The sequence below is a fragment of the Trichosurus vulpecula genome, chromosome 6, assembly GCF_011100635.1.
Source record: "Trichosurus vulpecula isolate mTriVul1 chromosome 6, mTriVul1.pri, whole genome shotgun sequence".
Taxonomy (NCBI): domain Eukaryota; kingdom Metazoa; phylum Chordata; class Mammalia; order Diprotodontia; family Phalangeridae; genus Trichosurus; species Trichosurus vulpecula.
In genome coordinates, this window is record NC_050578.1 from 4,128,679 (window position 1) to 4,143,351 (window position 14,673).

General features: G+C 51.1%; 1 protein-coding gene across 2 annotated transcripts in view; it reads left to right on the plus strand.

The window, feature by feature from the left end:
- Nucleotides 1–14,673, plus strand: part of WRN (WRN RecQ like helicase) — a 79,985-nt gene that overhangs the window by 9,939 nt on the left and 55,373 nt on the right. The window contains exons 1-8 of one of the 2 annotated variants that reach the window (XM_036765127.1): nucleotides 1,237–1,271; nucleotides 1,431–1,544; nucleotides 4,563–4,663; nucleotides 6,237–6,382; nucleotides 6,928–7,073; nucleotides 7,760–7,909; nucleotides 9,349–9,418; nucleotides 11,932–12,046. In XM_036765127.1, the coding sequence (XP_036621022.1) occupies nucleotides 1,449–1,544; nucleotides 4,563–4,663; nucleotides 6,237–6,382; nucleotides 6,928–7,073; nucleotides 7,760–7,909; nucleotides 9,349–9,418; nucleotides 11,932–12,046 (824 nt within the window). In that variant the 5' untranslated portion in view covers nucleotides 1,237–1,271; nucleotides 1,431–1,448. Of the gene's footprint in view, nucleotides 1–1,236; nucleotides 1,272–1,430; nucleotides 1,545–4,562; nucleotides 4,664–6,236; nucleotides 6,383–6,927; nucleotides 7,074–7,759; nucleotides 7,910–9,348; nucleotides 9,419–11,931; nucleotides 12,047–14,673 lie in introns of those variants that run through there. The other variant, XM_036765126.1, reaches the window with a different exon arrangement.

Below are 14,673 nucleotides of genomic sequence, written 5' to 3' on the forward strand. Positions count from 1 at the left end.
TCCGCTCATCAGGGCACCACTTGAGTTCAGGCTCTGGCTAGACATCACAGAAAGGTACAGACGGTTCAGCCTGATGTAAGGAAGAGCTTCCTAGTTGGAGTTGTCCAGGTGTGGGAGGGGTACCTTTGGTCCAGGTAGGTTTCTTTTTACTGGATGGCTTCAAGTGGAGGCTGGCTGATTAGAATTCTGAGGGTCTCAGAGCTGCCTCGAATATCTCCTGAATGCATTACTGTAGCTACATTTAAAAAGCACAGTGGTTTTACTCTGGCCTGTCTAATTTGAAACATGGAGGCTTTGTCTGTACCAATAAATTGAAACAGTGGCTTGGATATTGTGCACCTCATGAACTACTTGAATTCTAGGCTGAGTGCCTGGAAGCTAGAGACAAAAGAATCCAAGCAGCCAGGCACCCAGCAAGCATTGAGTGCCCACTGATGTTCCAGGCCCTTCAGAGGTGCCCCCGAAGAGCTGACATTTAACATGGAGAAGCATGTTTACCTCTAAGCACGTGCAGAAGAATTACACGGCAGTTCTGGGGGGAGAGGTGCAGGGTACTGTGGAGTGACTGACCTGTAGCACGCTGTCCCATGTCTGCTCTCCTGATGGCTTTGTAGAAGGATGATGACAGATGGGTTTGCTGAGCTTTTCTGAGAACAGGTTAATGGAGCCAAGTAATGAATGGCTGGGGGATGTTTAATTCCTAGAGAACAAGAGTTACGTGTGTGCTTTCATCAGAGAGTTCTTTTACCCAGCCAAACTTTCTCATCATTGGGTTGAATAGTATTCTTTAAAGGCACCCCCCCAAATTTACAGACTTTTAGACCTGAAAGCGATGTTAGGGCTCATCTAGTCTGTTGTCTAGGTGGGTATTTTTAAAATTATGTTTTTGAGGTTTGATGTTTTCCTGTTGCTGCTGCTTTGCAGACCCCTCCTCATATTAATGGTGTGGAGCAGCAGGCATTTGCCTTCCAGAGCTAGATAAATGCATGGCTAGATATGGCTCCCTTCACGCTGGGTGTATGTGACACCCCTCCTCCTAGCCTCACATTGTGAGTTCTCTCTAGGAATCACTGAATCTCAGCTCTTTGTGCAGGGAGGGACTTCTGAGGGCCCGCCTTCACTGGCAGCCCTCTGAGGCAGTCTATTCCACTGTCAGCACCGCTTGTTAGGGGTGGCTTCTCTTCCATGGAGCCCAGGTCTTCTGTGGTGGAATTTACCCGTCTTGTTCTTGGTTCAGCCTCAGGATTCCAACGTGCTGACAGTTCTTCCTGGTCAGTGTAACTGCCCTTCCCTGACATGCCTTGCCTGGGCGCCTAGCTGCTAGTAGACTAAGGGTGCCTGCTTCCTCCCACCGAACTTCCTGTGGCTTTCTCTGGAGGACCTTCCCCATCTTGGCTAAACCTTTGTTTTTTGCTTTTCCTCCTTTAAAGAACCCAAGATTTCTCAGGATGAATGAAAATACAGTGCCGAGGACTCTCCAAGCACGGGAGCTTCCTGAATGGATGTCAGCGCTGCGTGAGGGATGCGATACAGATAAAAGAAAGGTTGGTTACTCGTGGAGAATGGTTTTTATGTGAGCTTGTCAAGAGATTTTTTTTTTTGTCAGTATTTTCTCTTAGGAATGTGCTGTGTTCAGCATGGATGGCTTTGTCCTCAGTTTACCCGTCTGTGATTGGCTTTCACCTTTGTTGCTGATAACCTAAACTACCTGATACTCTGTGTGAAATTTAAGTTTGATCTGCTGTCAGAGCATCTGTCTCTCATTAGGCATCGTTTACTTGTAATCGTAGGATTGTTCGTGCCATGCCTGAGAAATAAAACTGTCAAGTAGTAGTTTATAATGATTTCTCCCTTCTCTGCTCTCATTACCTGGATAATTATCCTTCCCTTCATAGTGAAAGTGACCGTGAGTCACTTAGATTGATTCTGTGCCTACTGTTGGGGCGCACCGTGCCAGCCCTGGGGGGGGGGGGGTGTGAAGACGGTGAGACGGTCCTGGCCTTCAAGGGCCTCAGTTAAAAAGCTTTGTTTCGTTTTTCACTTTTGTTGTCATCTTTTCTTTACGTATGATTTTCCTGTCTCAGCTTTAACTTCCCTGTCCTCCACTTCCCCCCACCCTGAGCTGTCCCTCGTAACAAAGAAGAAAAAGAAGAAAAAAACCTGCCGCCCTCCCACAGAACTCCCCAGTCTGTCAGTGGAGCCTGGCGGTGTAGACCAGTGCCTTCCATGCCCAGGGGTCCTCACGCTGCCAAGGAGGGGGGAGGTTCATTTTCTCCTGTCCCTTTTGGGACCAGGCAGGGTCATGATAATTACACAGGGTTCAGTGGAGTTTTTTCCCCCATTGTTTTACCACATTGTGGTCTTTGATTATGTTGTTTTCCTGGTTTTTTGGTGCCAGTTTATATAAATCTTCCTTTACTTCTCAGAATTCCTCATCTTCATCGCTGCTTACAGTGAATTCTGTTCCCAAATTGATGGGCACTTACTTTGCTTCTAGTTCTTTGCGGCTACAAAAAGGCTGCTCTGTTCATTGGGTTTGTCTAAGATCTTTTTACTTTGATCTTGGAGCTCCTTGGGTTGGTGCTGTGCATCGGGCTCCCTTGGTGCAGTGGGTACATCATTCTCTTAGCATAATTCCCAATTGCCTTCAGAAATGGTAGGGATAATTCAAATGAGAGCTGACATTCCCCTGAGGAGATACGCTAGATTGATAAATGTAGGTTTAAGGAAAGTTGAGAAGGGACCTTATTGATGAGTAGGGAGTCAGGGAAAGTGGCACAAGCTGTGTGTTGAAGGAAGCCAATGTTTCTGAGCTGCAGAAATGAAGAAACCTATTTTAGGCCTGGGGAACCCCCTGTACAAATGCCTGCAGATGGGAGATAGAGTATCAGGTTTGGGGAATGGCTGATAGTGTGTTTGGCTGGAACTCAACGTATATGGAAGAGTGCTCTAAAAAAGTCTGTAAAGACAGATAAGAACCCTCTTGTGGGGAGCTTCAAGCTCACCCTGTGTCCTATAGACAGCCAGGATCCAGGTGGTCAATTAGCATTTATTAACTAGTCTCCTGGAGTCTTTGAGCAGGACATGGGAAGATATGTACTTTGCAAAGATTATCTTGGTAGTTAGGTGAGGGATGGGTGGAGTAGAAGGGAGACTGGATGATCCCAGTAGAAGGTTGCTTGGGGAGTTGAGGGGAGAGGATAGGAAGGTCTGGGCTACGTGGTGGGCACATGACTAGAAGAGGAAGGGCCTGAGAGACTGGGGAAATGTAGAATTGGGAGATGGAAGGTGTCCAGGACGATGGTGAGGTGGGACTCTTGGTGACTCGAGGGATGATAGGGTTCTCATCAGAAACAGGGAGCAGGTTTGGAGGAGAGCCCCAGGAGGAGTACGATCATATCGAGTTCTGTTTGTTGAGTGTGAGAGGCCTGCTAGACTTATAGCCGAAGTATCCAGCAGGCAGTTAATTAAGGGTGAGAAGTGAGGCCTTGATGTGTGAAGTTGAGTGTCATCTGTAGAGAGGTGACAATTGAGGGAGCTCTCTGAGGGTTGTGTGTATAGGGAGAAGAGTAGAGGATCTTGGGTGGGGAGAACCAGGAGGCCAAGGCCCAGGATGAGGAGAGTAAAGGGCCAAGGCAGCCAGGGCCTGCCTAGAGGACCTCGGATGGGGAGACTGGGGCCAGCTGCAGGGAGAGCCAGGAGGCTGAGGCCAGCCAGGTGAGGCAGCAAGGGCCTGCCTGGATGATGGGGAGCCTGGAGGACCTTGGAGTGGTTTGAGTTCAGTGATGAGGCCAGAGTGCAGATCTCAGGGGACTAAGAGGTGGGCAGAGAAAGGCAGCCCCCTTCGACTGGGCTCTGTTGGGAGTCCGCAGTAGGGCTGGGGAGGGGGCATGGGGAGAAAGCTCAGGGGTGGTTTTGTGGCTGGGGTTGTTGTGAGCATGGGTGTAGGCTACCCAGAGAGAGCCAGCAGACAGGGACAGGGGGGAGTGACCGATGCAGGGGGAGAGCATGGGACCCCCTTGGCCTGGAGGAGAGGCTGGCTGGGGGGGGGGAACCTGAGAAGGGGGGTGTCCAGTGCGGGGTCCACAGATCTGGAAAGAGAATGAAGGCCATGGAGGGAGATTTCCTGACTCGTGCCTGTTCAGGGGATGAATGAAGGCAGGGAAGGCTGCCCTCTGTGATGACCTCGGCCTCCTAGGAGCCCTGGCTTGTTCAGAATGCGGGCCAGGTGCTCTTCCCCCTCCCTCACTACTAGTTTTCTCTCTCCCCTCCTCCACCCCTCCCCTTCTCCTTTTCTTTCTACCTTCTTTTCCTCCCGCTTCCTTCCTCCTTCCCTCCCCTCCACCCTCCTCCCCCTTCCCCCTTTGGCTTTTCTCACTTGAGGGCAGGACCTTTTCTGTTTTTTTGCCTTTGTAGCCCAGCACACTGGGAGGTGCTCAGGACCTGTTGGTTCAATTGAATTGGTATAATTAGAGCTCACTAGAGAAAGACAGTGGAGAAAAGGCAAGCTAATCATTTGAACACCTTTTCTGATTTTGATTTCCCACGGGTTTTCTCTTCAGAGGAGCATTCTGGAAGATGGTCTTCCCCTACTGGAATTCCCTGGCTCCATCATCTACAGCTACGAAGCAAGCGATTGTTCCTTCCTGGCTGAAGATATCAGGTGAGGGTCACGGCTGCCTCAGGACCAGTATGTCCAGGCCGGGCGGCCCCTTCTTGTCACTTGGGAGCAGAGGAGGACTGGAATCCAGGGCTTCCTGGCCCCAAGGCCGGCCCTCTCTCCACTGGCCCCACTGTAAGGAGAACCACTTTTTCAGATTTTATTATACTTTTAAGAATTAAAAATTTATACTATAGCTCTCACATAGCCAAAATCAGAGAATGAAATTTGAAACCTTTCCTTCACAGGTTGTTTCATGTTGGGCCATTATTTTGTATTTAGGGTTAACCTTTTATTTACAACTATTTATCAACGTATTTCCAATTAATCACGTTTAGGAAGAAGAGTTGGTATGCTCCGGTTGAGAGGGAGGTGTGAGTGCTGGCTGGGAGGCCAGGTCTGAACTGAGGAAGGCTCGATCTCCCAGGCCGGACCCAAACCAGGCCTTTGAGCACAGAGAGCTATTGAGGATTTGGTTGCTATAGAAAGCTTGGTTAGATGCATTTTAATTGGAAACCAACAATACTAAAACTGTTCAATAAATTCAGTCCCCAGACTCAGTCGTAACAGGTTGTTTACCGAGAATTCACAGTGCGAGGGGTCTGAGGTGATCACAGGCAGGATTCAGGAGTCCTTTTAAGGCTGGTGGCGGGAGTGCACCAGGGGTATCAGTGAAACCCTGGGCAGTTCACCTCTGGGTCCAGACCTCTGGCAGCAGCAGCTGAGTCCGAGAAGAGATGCCCTAGTCAGGTAACAGACCCTGGGTGTCCGTGCCTGTTTGGTCTGGTCCTTTGAGTTTATCGATGCAGGGAATGACTCCTGTGCCACTTCTGGGCTCAGAGGGTTGTCTGGACCCCAAGAGGCTGGGTGGCTTGTCTGTGGTCCCCCAGTCACCCAGTCTGTGTCGGAGGCGGGCCTCTGAGTACCCACAAAACCTGGGTTTTGTGTTGAGTTAATAAGTGAGTCTTGCTGTTTTTACTCCCTTGCAAGCTCATAGGATCGGTCATAGACTGAGAGTTGGAAGGGACCTGGGAGTCATTTTCTAGGTGAGGAACCTGAGACCCAGAGCGGTGACCGGTGACATACCTTCCCTGGGTATGTCCTATAGCTAGGAAGTCTCCGAGGCCAGATTTGCACCCTGGTCTTCCTCATTCCAAGGAAGCCTCCTCTCCCCTCCTACGCCACATGGGACCCGGTACCTCACTCCAGAACATAGAACGCTGTAGGGCTGTGTTGGCAGGAGGGGTCCAGCATGTGCTGAGAGGAGACGGAGGCTTCATTCTAAGGCTCTGCCTTTACTCGCTTGGAGGCCTTTGTGGAGTCGGTATAATTTGTCAGCGTATGGCCCAGCCAGTTTGTCAGGAGGCCTGGCCTTGCCGGGACAGTGGGACCTGCAGATGCTCCTGTTGGCTCCCATGTCACACAAATCCTAGCCCCGGTTTGGGCATCCTCAGAGGTAACACGTGCGTCATCACTACTCTAACCCGAGAGTGTTGACTTGAACGATTCTTCTTTCAAAGGAGCTACAGAATTGAAAATGTCGGGCTAAGAATGTGGCTTCTTTTTTTTCCTTCAGAATGAGCTCACCTGATGGCGCTGTGGTAGGATTTGACATCGAATGGCCTCCACCCTTCTGGAAGGGCAGATCAGACAGGGTCGCCCTCATTCAGTTATGTGTATCTGAGAGCAAATGCTATTTATTTCACGTGGCTTCTATGTCAGGTTGGTGCTGCTCTTCTGGTGTCCTTTGCACACTTGAGGAATGTAGCGTTGTGTCCTTCCGCACCTCCACCCTCACCCTCACCCTGCGTATTCCATCTGACAGGCCCATACCTTGGCCCAGGGTCCTCTAGGGCTGGGATGGCGGCCTCTTGCCTCTGAGAATCATCAGTGCTCTTCAGGGCTCACCTGGTGTCATTGCCTACAGGAGGCCTTTCCTCCTGTCCCCTTGCTAAAAGACCTTGAATTCCCTTGGGGTCTGTTTTGGATCTCATCTTGGATATGTATTTTTTGCCTCATTGAATAGAAACTTCTTGAGGGCAAGGACTGCTTCATTTTTACCCAGTGCCTAGCACGGTGCCTGACTGGTAGCATGTGCTTAGTAAATGCTTGTTAAATAAATGGTCTCCAGTGATCTGAACCTCACAGTAAGAGGAGCTATCCCCCAAGGCGACTGCCCCAAGGGAGATGCTGGGTGGGGATGAGGTGTATGGACAGCTCTTGGGGGGTCCAGAGGGCCTGGGAACCAACCGCAAGGTCCATTTCAGTTTTCCCCCAGGGATTAAAGATGTTACTGGAGAATGAAGCTGTTAAAAAGGCTGGCATGGGAACGGCAGACCAGTGGAAACTCCTCCGAGACTTTGACATCCACCTAAAGGGCTTTGTGGAGCTGGCCAGTGTGGCCAATGAGAAGGTAGAGACACGCCTGGCTTTGGGGCTTCTCCTTGGTGGGACTCGTGGAAGCCTCTCTTCAGTGCCCGCTGCCATGGCAGCTCATTCCAACCAGAATCTCCTCCTTCCTCACTTCTTTCCTGATTGGGGGGGAGGCGGGGTGGGCGTAGGAAGGGCTCACTTATTGTTGTCCCTGTTCCTGGGTGTCCTGAAGCACCACACTCTGTAGGTATTAGGTATGAGGATGGGGGCCTGCAGGGCTGCCCTCCCCCTCCCTTGTACTCCACCAAATAGTTTATTGGGGAAAATGAAATGCTAAGGAACATTTCTACCTCTTTGTCATGAAAACCAGTGTTTGGTGCCTTGGGGAAAGTCCAGAATTGGAACTGGTGACTGACTAGTGAGCCGGCCCTGCATTTGGAGTCCTGGTTCTGAGTCCCTGCTTGAATCTCCTTTTACTTCCCTGTGACCTTGGGCAGGTCCCTCCTATCTCTCTGGGCCTCCACTTCCACTCTGTGAAAGGCCAAGCTGGGAGCTGGTGCCTCTTGGCTCCTGTGCTGAGGCTTGCTTGGGCTGGGTCTGGGTCTCCACATGGGCTCTTAGAGGTGCTGCACGGATGGTTCCAGGCTCGGGCTGCAGGCGGGTCTAGTCCTCACCTGGACAACGTCTGTAAGTGCTTTTCAATGGTCCTCTCTTAATGGCTCTTAGCTCAGGTGTGAGGAGACTTGGAGCTTGGATGGCTTGGTGAAGCATCTCTTTGGTAAGCGGCTTCTGAAGGAGCATTCCATCCGCTGCAGTCGCTGGGAGGCCTTCCCGCTCAGTGAGGACCAGAAGCAGTATGCCACCGTTGATGCTTATGTACGTACTGTGGGGATGGGCTTGGTGGCCTTGGTTCGGCCCTCCACACGGGTCCCAGGTTCAGCCTAGCTCACCGTGGAAAGGGCTGCAAAAGGCACTTGTTGCTGCCTTTTTTTCCGTCGATTAACCAAGTAGTGTCCATTCACAGATGACTAAACTCTAGTGATTGTTGTCTTGGAGTCAGAGGAAGGCCCAGTTGGAGGGGTGGTCTGTGATTGCTGTCACTTGGTCTTCTCTGAGAGCACGTCTGTCCTCCCTCCTAGGCCAGCCCTCTGTAGCCACACTTTTACACCTGGAGCCCAGGACCCCTTGCCGGCGTGTTCCCCTGTTGTGGTCAGCCCCCTGACCCCAGCAGCTCCAAAGCAGAGATTTGTACCAAACCAGCCTAGCATGAACGGTGGTATTGGCGGGAGGGTGGGGACACTAGTGGCTTCTCACTCACGTCGCCGCGGGGCTCTCTTTCCCTCCCTCAGTGTTGTCACGCTTCTCCCTTGGGCTGCCATAACTCTCTGTAGGCCCCCTTTCCTTGGCAGCTGGACTCTTGTTGCCTGTTACACATGCTGTGGAAGACATGCAAGGGAAGACTCTGTCCGTGTAGCCACATAAGCGGGTGGCCCACCCCTCCTCAGGTCCTGGGCATCAGATCTTGTCTTGGTGGCTGGTCTGGATGCTGAGCTTGGCAGGCTTTGGGTAGAGCTCCTGCACTGGCATGACCTCTGAGAATGCTGGGTGATGTGGCAGGCTAGGAGTCTGGTGTGGTAGAGCAGTGGGGAGAGAGCCGGCTTTGAAGCCAAGAGGACCTGGCTGCACCCCACCTGTGGTCCCGCCTGGGTGACCTTTGGCCAGCGCCTTCACTTATCAGGGCAGCCTGCATTGGCAGAGGGGTCTTCCTCACCTGGGAGTTCCCCAAACCAGTGTAATGACAGCTTCATTCCCTTTCTCTGTGTCCACAGCCAGGGAGATATGTGGGCCTGTGTTGGGATCACAGAATTGGGGCTTTGTTTTTGCTTTTGAAGGTTCATCTCTTTCTTTTTTTTTTTTTTTTTTTTTTTTTCTCTTTCTTTATGTTAAATTTACTTTGTTTACCTAGTGGGCATCTATCTCAGGAGTGGAGTCCCCTCTGGTGGGCACCTGGGGAATGCTTCATCTCAAGCAGGGGAATGGGTTGCTCTTTTTCCTGTGTGTGCTTTTTGGGGAATCATAGGTCTTTGTGGTGGTCCTTGGAGAGAAGTACTTGGTGAAATGGGAGGGAAGTAGGCTTGTGGTGTGAGTTCAGAGTCTATGGAGCCGGGGGATTCAGCGTGGCCGCTGAGAGAGATCCAACAAGGATGTGGGCCATGGCGCTGCTGACACCGGGCAGAATTGCCCCAGACTGGACAGATGGACAGAAAAAAGATCTGTTTTTGAAGACTTCTCTTTTTTTTTCTTTATTGTTCTAGGCTAGTCTCATAGTTTACCAAAAATTGGAGACCTTGAGTGGACCTGAACGGATGCTACCGACAAAAACTGGTGAGTTGTTTTATGACCCTCCTGGGACAAAATGGGAGATATTCTGTACCTCGACACCAATGTGTCCCTGGTGAGAGTCCTCTGGCAGTCCACATGATGCGTTGCTGGCAGGAGATGGTGGCTTGGGTTTGTATCTCTGCTCGTTCCAGCAGTACCAGGCACCAGCAGAGAGGTCAGCAGAGGGCATTGCTGTCGCACCCATCAGTCAGCAGGTAGTTATGGAACACCTGCTCTGTCCCAGGCCTTGGGACACAGAGGCCTCGAATGGCATAGTCCCTGCCCCGAGGAGCGTAGGTCCTAATGGAGAAGGAGCCAGGCCATTCACGGTTAAAAAGGTCATAGGGCAGGTCCCCAGGGCCTCCCGGGAGTTACTTGCTTTTCACTTTGTCCAACTTGGGATGATATGCTTAGGCTTCATCCCTTAGTCTGCCAGGCTCAGAGTTCATTGGTTGCACATGGAATTTTCCCCTAAATCCTGCTGGCTAAAATGTTAACCAGATCCAGTGGTTTGGCTGCCTACACTTGGGCCACTAAAGCAGGCGCTTAGTGTGACTGACCACCCAACCGAGGATGTTCCTGCCATGCTAGCAGGGTTGGCACTGGCGGCCACCTCGAGGTTCCTGCCTTAGATGGACCCACAGCCCGTTTCCTCTGTCTCACTGCTTCCATGTGCAGTGTCCTTGTACTGTATCCAGAGGAGAATATTGGTAAAGTGCTTAGCACAGTGCGTGGCACATAGCAGGTGCTCAGTAAATACTTATCCCCTTCCCCTCGTAGATGTGCATCACTTTGTGGCCAGTTGCTGGAGGCTTGAATGCTGATCCACCCAAGTTCTTTCTTTGCCGGGTCTGTTGGGGAGGACTGCTCAGCAGAGTTGATGTTGCCTGGTGTTCCTGAGCCCAGGGTCTTTAGCATGCTGTGCTGTACCACGGAGAACAGCATCCTGCTGTGCCTAGGTCCTTGTGGCGCAGGGCTGACAATGCCTCTGGGTTGTATTTAAGGCACCGTACTCTGTCCTGTCCTACTTGAAAACAGCGGGGCTGTACAGACCACTTGCTTCTTCATCTTCTTTGGATGAGTTAAGCCCCATTATCCTGGGACCAGCAGTTTTGAGGTCTGGTACAACAAACCAGAGACAGGACTGAGGGAGGGGAGGCCTCGGGCCCATATGCCAAGAGTGCTGGAGCCTCCCAGCATCCTTGCATCAGCCTTAGTTCTGTGCATACAAGCAGTGAACCAGGGTGTCGGCTGGTCCAGAGCGGGCAGCTCAGGGGTTCAGTCTTGATAGGGTCGAGTAGAATTTACCTTTTATGCCTATTTTGCATGGGAAGCGAGTTATTTTCCTTTGATTTACGTTTGAGTGTCACTTTTGCAACTTTTCTTCCTGTTTTAGTGATATTTTCCCTTTCTTTTGAAGTTGATGTAGAGAAGAAAACTTAGAAAAGGTATTTATAACCAATTTCTAACCTAAAATCCTCTTCAGAAGGTGGGCCGTGAACAGGAAGCAAGCTAAGCAAGCTGTAGACCTGAAGCTCTTGTCTTTCTTTAGGTTGAAATTTGAGATAAATTGAGAGAGGATTCCCGGCTTTGTGTTCTTTTGTCTTTGCATCCCTGGGCTGATAGAAAGTTGGCTTCGAGTCAGGAAGTGACTCAAAGAGTGATGTGCTGGGGAGCGCAACACAGAAATGCAGGCATCCCTGGTCTCGGGGTGCTTGTAGTCTGATAGGCTGGTGTCATCACCCATGGAGGGCCAGGGCATAGCCTGTGTGCAGAAGCAGCGGTCGGTTTAATCCATGTGGCCCAGAGCATGAGGGGGTGTGGGCTCATTGCAGCAGCAGGCCGCTATGGTTGGAAGGCCCGGCCCGGGGCGGGTGGTGGTGTTCCCCCAGACTCATAAAATTACAATTCTTGTCCAAAAGCCACCCACCCAGAGCCCAGCCTTCCCCACGTCAGCCTGACTGTAATAAGGGCTTCACAGAGGTCTGCTGGGGTGATTGTGTCGGGGGCTCTGGTGACTGCTGGGACCTGGGCCTTGGGCTCTTCGTTTTTGATTCTTGGAGGATTTGAGCTGGGTTTGCTGCGACGTCTCTGAGCTTGTTAACAATCCCTTCCTCTTGGATGGGATTGCCTCACAACTAGGCCCCTCTCAAACTGCCCTGGTCCTAGCATTTTTCTAGATTAGTTGGTAATCTAGGTCAACTTTAAAAAAGATCCTCAGATCATCTAAAGTGTGTTTTAAGAGCAAATGAAGTTATAGGAAGTGAGAGGTGTGTCCTGACACTGTGCAAGAAGAACTCGGTAGAGAGGGAGTGTGCGGACTTGGCTGCTAAACCGAACCTTTCTTCTCTCCTGCTTCTGTCTCACACGCGCTGTGCTCATTTTGGTCTGCCAGCTGTACTGTCCCTGCTGTTGGATGGGATGGGGCACAGGGCACATGCATGCCTTGGATCAACTCAGAGAGCCCGGTGCTGGGAAGCGTTTGTGGCTGATGAACATAACCCTGATTTTTCCAGAGGTGGACCGATTTCCTGAGGAGGTGAAGACGCAGTTGCTGTCGCTCTCTGAAGAGATGATAGATCTGACCCAGCGCCTTTCCCATCCTTGGAGAGCCTGCGGCGAGCCACAGAGGCATGTCCTTTCTTACCATCTGTCTTGTCCTCTTTGTGCCGGGCGGGTGTGCTGTGGACATGGGGAGATGCTCTCTTTACAGTGTGTTTGGAAGGACGGGATGGGCTGCAGGAGAGTGCGCTTACCAAGCACTAAGGGGCGAGGAAATGAGAGACAGTATCTCCTTGTCAGAGGGCGGGGAGAAGCTCATGCTGCTCTGTCAAAGAAACTGGCAGCGGTTTTTAGGGACATGCCCTTGGGGGTGCTAAGAAAGCTTATCGAAGTGGCATGCTTCTGGCCTAGAAGAAGCGGCCTCTTACCATCTGGTACTGCCAGCTGTCTGGTGCTGGCCCTGGACCAGGAAGACCTGGCTTCAAATCCAGTCTCATACACATACTAGTTGTGTGACCCTGGACAAGTCACATCACATCTGTCTGCCTCAGTCTCCTCATTTGTAAAGTGGCCATTATAATAGCACTGCTCTTAGGGTTGCTGTGAGGGCAAAGTGAGATATTTGTAAAGATCTTGGCAGACTTTTTTTTTTTAAAGAGAAAATACATTTTTTATTTTATTTTTTCTCAATTCCATGTAAACACAATTTTTTAAAACATCTAAAAAAATTTTTGAGTTCCATATTCCTTCTCTTCCTCCCATCCCCCTCTTTGAGAAGGCAAGCGGTTTGCTATAGATTGTATACGTGCAGCCACGCAGAACCTTTCCACTCTGCAAACCTTAATGCACTGTAGAAACGCTCAGTGTTATTGCTCAGCAATGTGGTCTCTGTAAAGCACCTACATTGCAGATTCACTGTGTTCCAAAATGAGGTCTTCCTCTTCTTCTCAAACTCCCCCATCATCCCAATGCCCGTTTCTGTTGAGAACCAGCCATCTCATCATTTCACATCGGGCTGCACTCCTGAATCTCCTCATTCCCACCTGGTATCTCCTTCCTGCCCCTGGGCCCGTCCCTCCCTAACCAGTGCGGCTTTCTCTTCTTTGCCACCCATCCATGGCACCCTTCTGGACCTCCTCGGGCCCTCATGCTGAGTACCCCTCCCTCTGATTTTTGCTTCTTTTCCTGTGATCTCTTCCCCACTGGATTCCGAGCTGCTCAAGGGCAGCGACTGTCGTGCCTTTCTCTGTGTTCCCAGCACTAAGTCGAGTTCCTGACACATAAGCACTTAGTGAGTGTTCATTGCCTGCCTGGGGACCCTGCCATTCCTCTGGTTGCCCATTGGTATCCCTGGTGTTGTCCTTGACTTTGCTCGCCCTACATAGCCAAGCAGCTGCCAGACCTTCCCTTGATGCGTCTGGGTCCTCTCTTGGGTAGGTCTCTCTCTTTCTGCCCATGGAGTCATGGTGCTAGCGCGGACCCTCTTACCGCTCTGGCCTCATCTAAGCCATAGCCGCTGCTTTGCTCGTCCCTGTCTGGACTTCCCCGACAGTGGCCAAAAGGATTGGCTCTGTTAGTTCCCTAATCTAACATTCCACTGGTTCCCTGCTCCTCTAGGATCAAATAGAGACTCCTGTCTTTGGCCTTTGAAGTCCTTCACAACAGCCCCTTCCTCCCTTCCTCGAGCCCTTATCGCCCCTTCACGTGTGTTCTGGGGTCTTTTTTCTGTGTGTCATCCTATCTCCCACCTTTGGGTGGGGCGTCTATCCCTTGTTCTGCCTCCGCCTGTGAGGATCCCTGAACGCAGAGCAGATTTGTGCTCGTGGGCAGCTGCGCTGGTTACAGTGTGAGAAGAGAACAGAGATTCGTTTCTGCTGAAGAATCACAAGAAGAACCAGGCAGAATGCTTGTATGCGGTTGTTCTTTGGTGAATCTGCTGTGGATATCTTACCTGCAGCCATCTCCTGGGGATGGAGAGAAGTAAAAGAGTGCCTCCAGCTAGAGGAGGAAACTGTCCCTGTGGCCTTCGCTCGGAACCTGCTTACACTTCTCTCGGATACTGTTCTTACGTGCTTGGAGATCTGGCTTCTGAGCTCACAGAGTCCCAAGCAGCTGATTTAAAGGGGGAGGTGTCCTACCAGGAGGCTCGCCTGGTAATGTTTGACAGTCAGGGTGGAGATAGTCAGCGGAAAGCAGACCTCATGACTCAGAAGCATGAGGTCTCAGTGTCACTTAGTATCATGGCATCATCAAGCATTTATTAGCCACCTAGGATGTGCTTGGTACTGCGGATACAGAGGCAGAAATGAAATCATCTCTGCTCCAGTTGCTTGTATCCTCTTGGGGGAATTTGCATGTCTAGGTATACACAAAATAAAAAACCGTACTCTGAGGGATGGAGAAGGAAGAGACGGATATTCTGCCCCAGGCACTCCGAGCTGCCTTCAGAGAGGCAGCCGTGTGAGGGCAACATTGTGGCCACCCTGGCCGGCTCAGTGGAGGCGCAGAGGCCTGAGCTGGAGTGGGATCAGGGCCATGTGGCCGTGGCAGCGGGCAGGCCCCTTCACATCTCCTGTCTTCAGTCAGAGCCCCGGCCTGTCCGGTCAGGATGCGGGCCTTGCCAGCCCCCAGCTGGCTCCTTAGACTCCCTATCAGAATCAGATGATTCTCCATTTGTGAAAATGGTGGTGGTATTCTTTTTTTTTTCAAATTTGCAGGAAATTTATTGTTTAGTAAAAAATATGCAGGGACAGCTG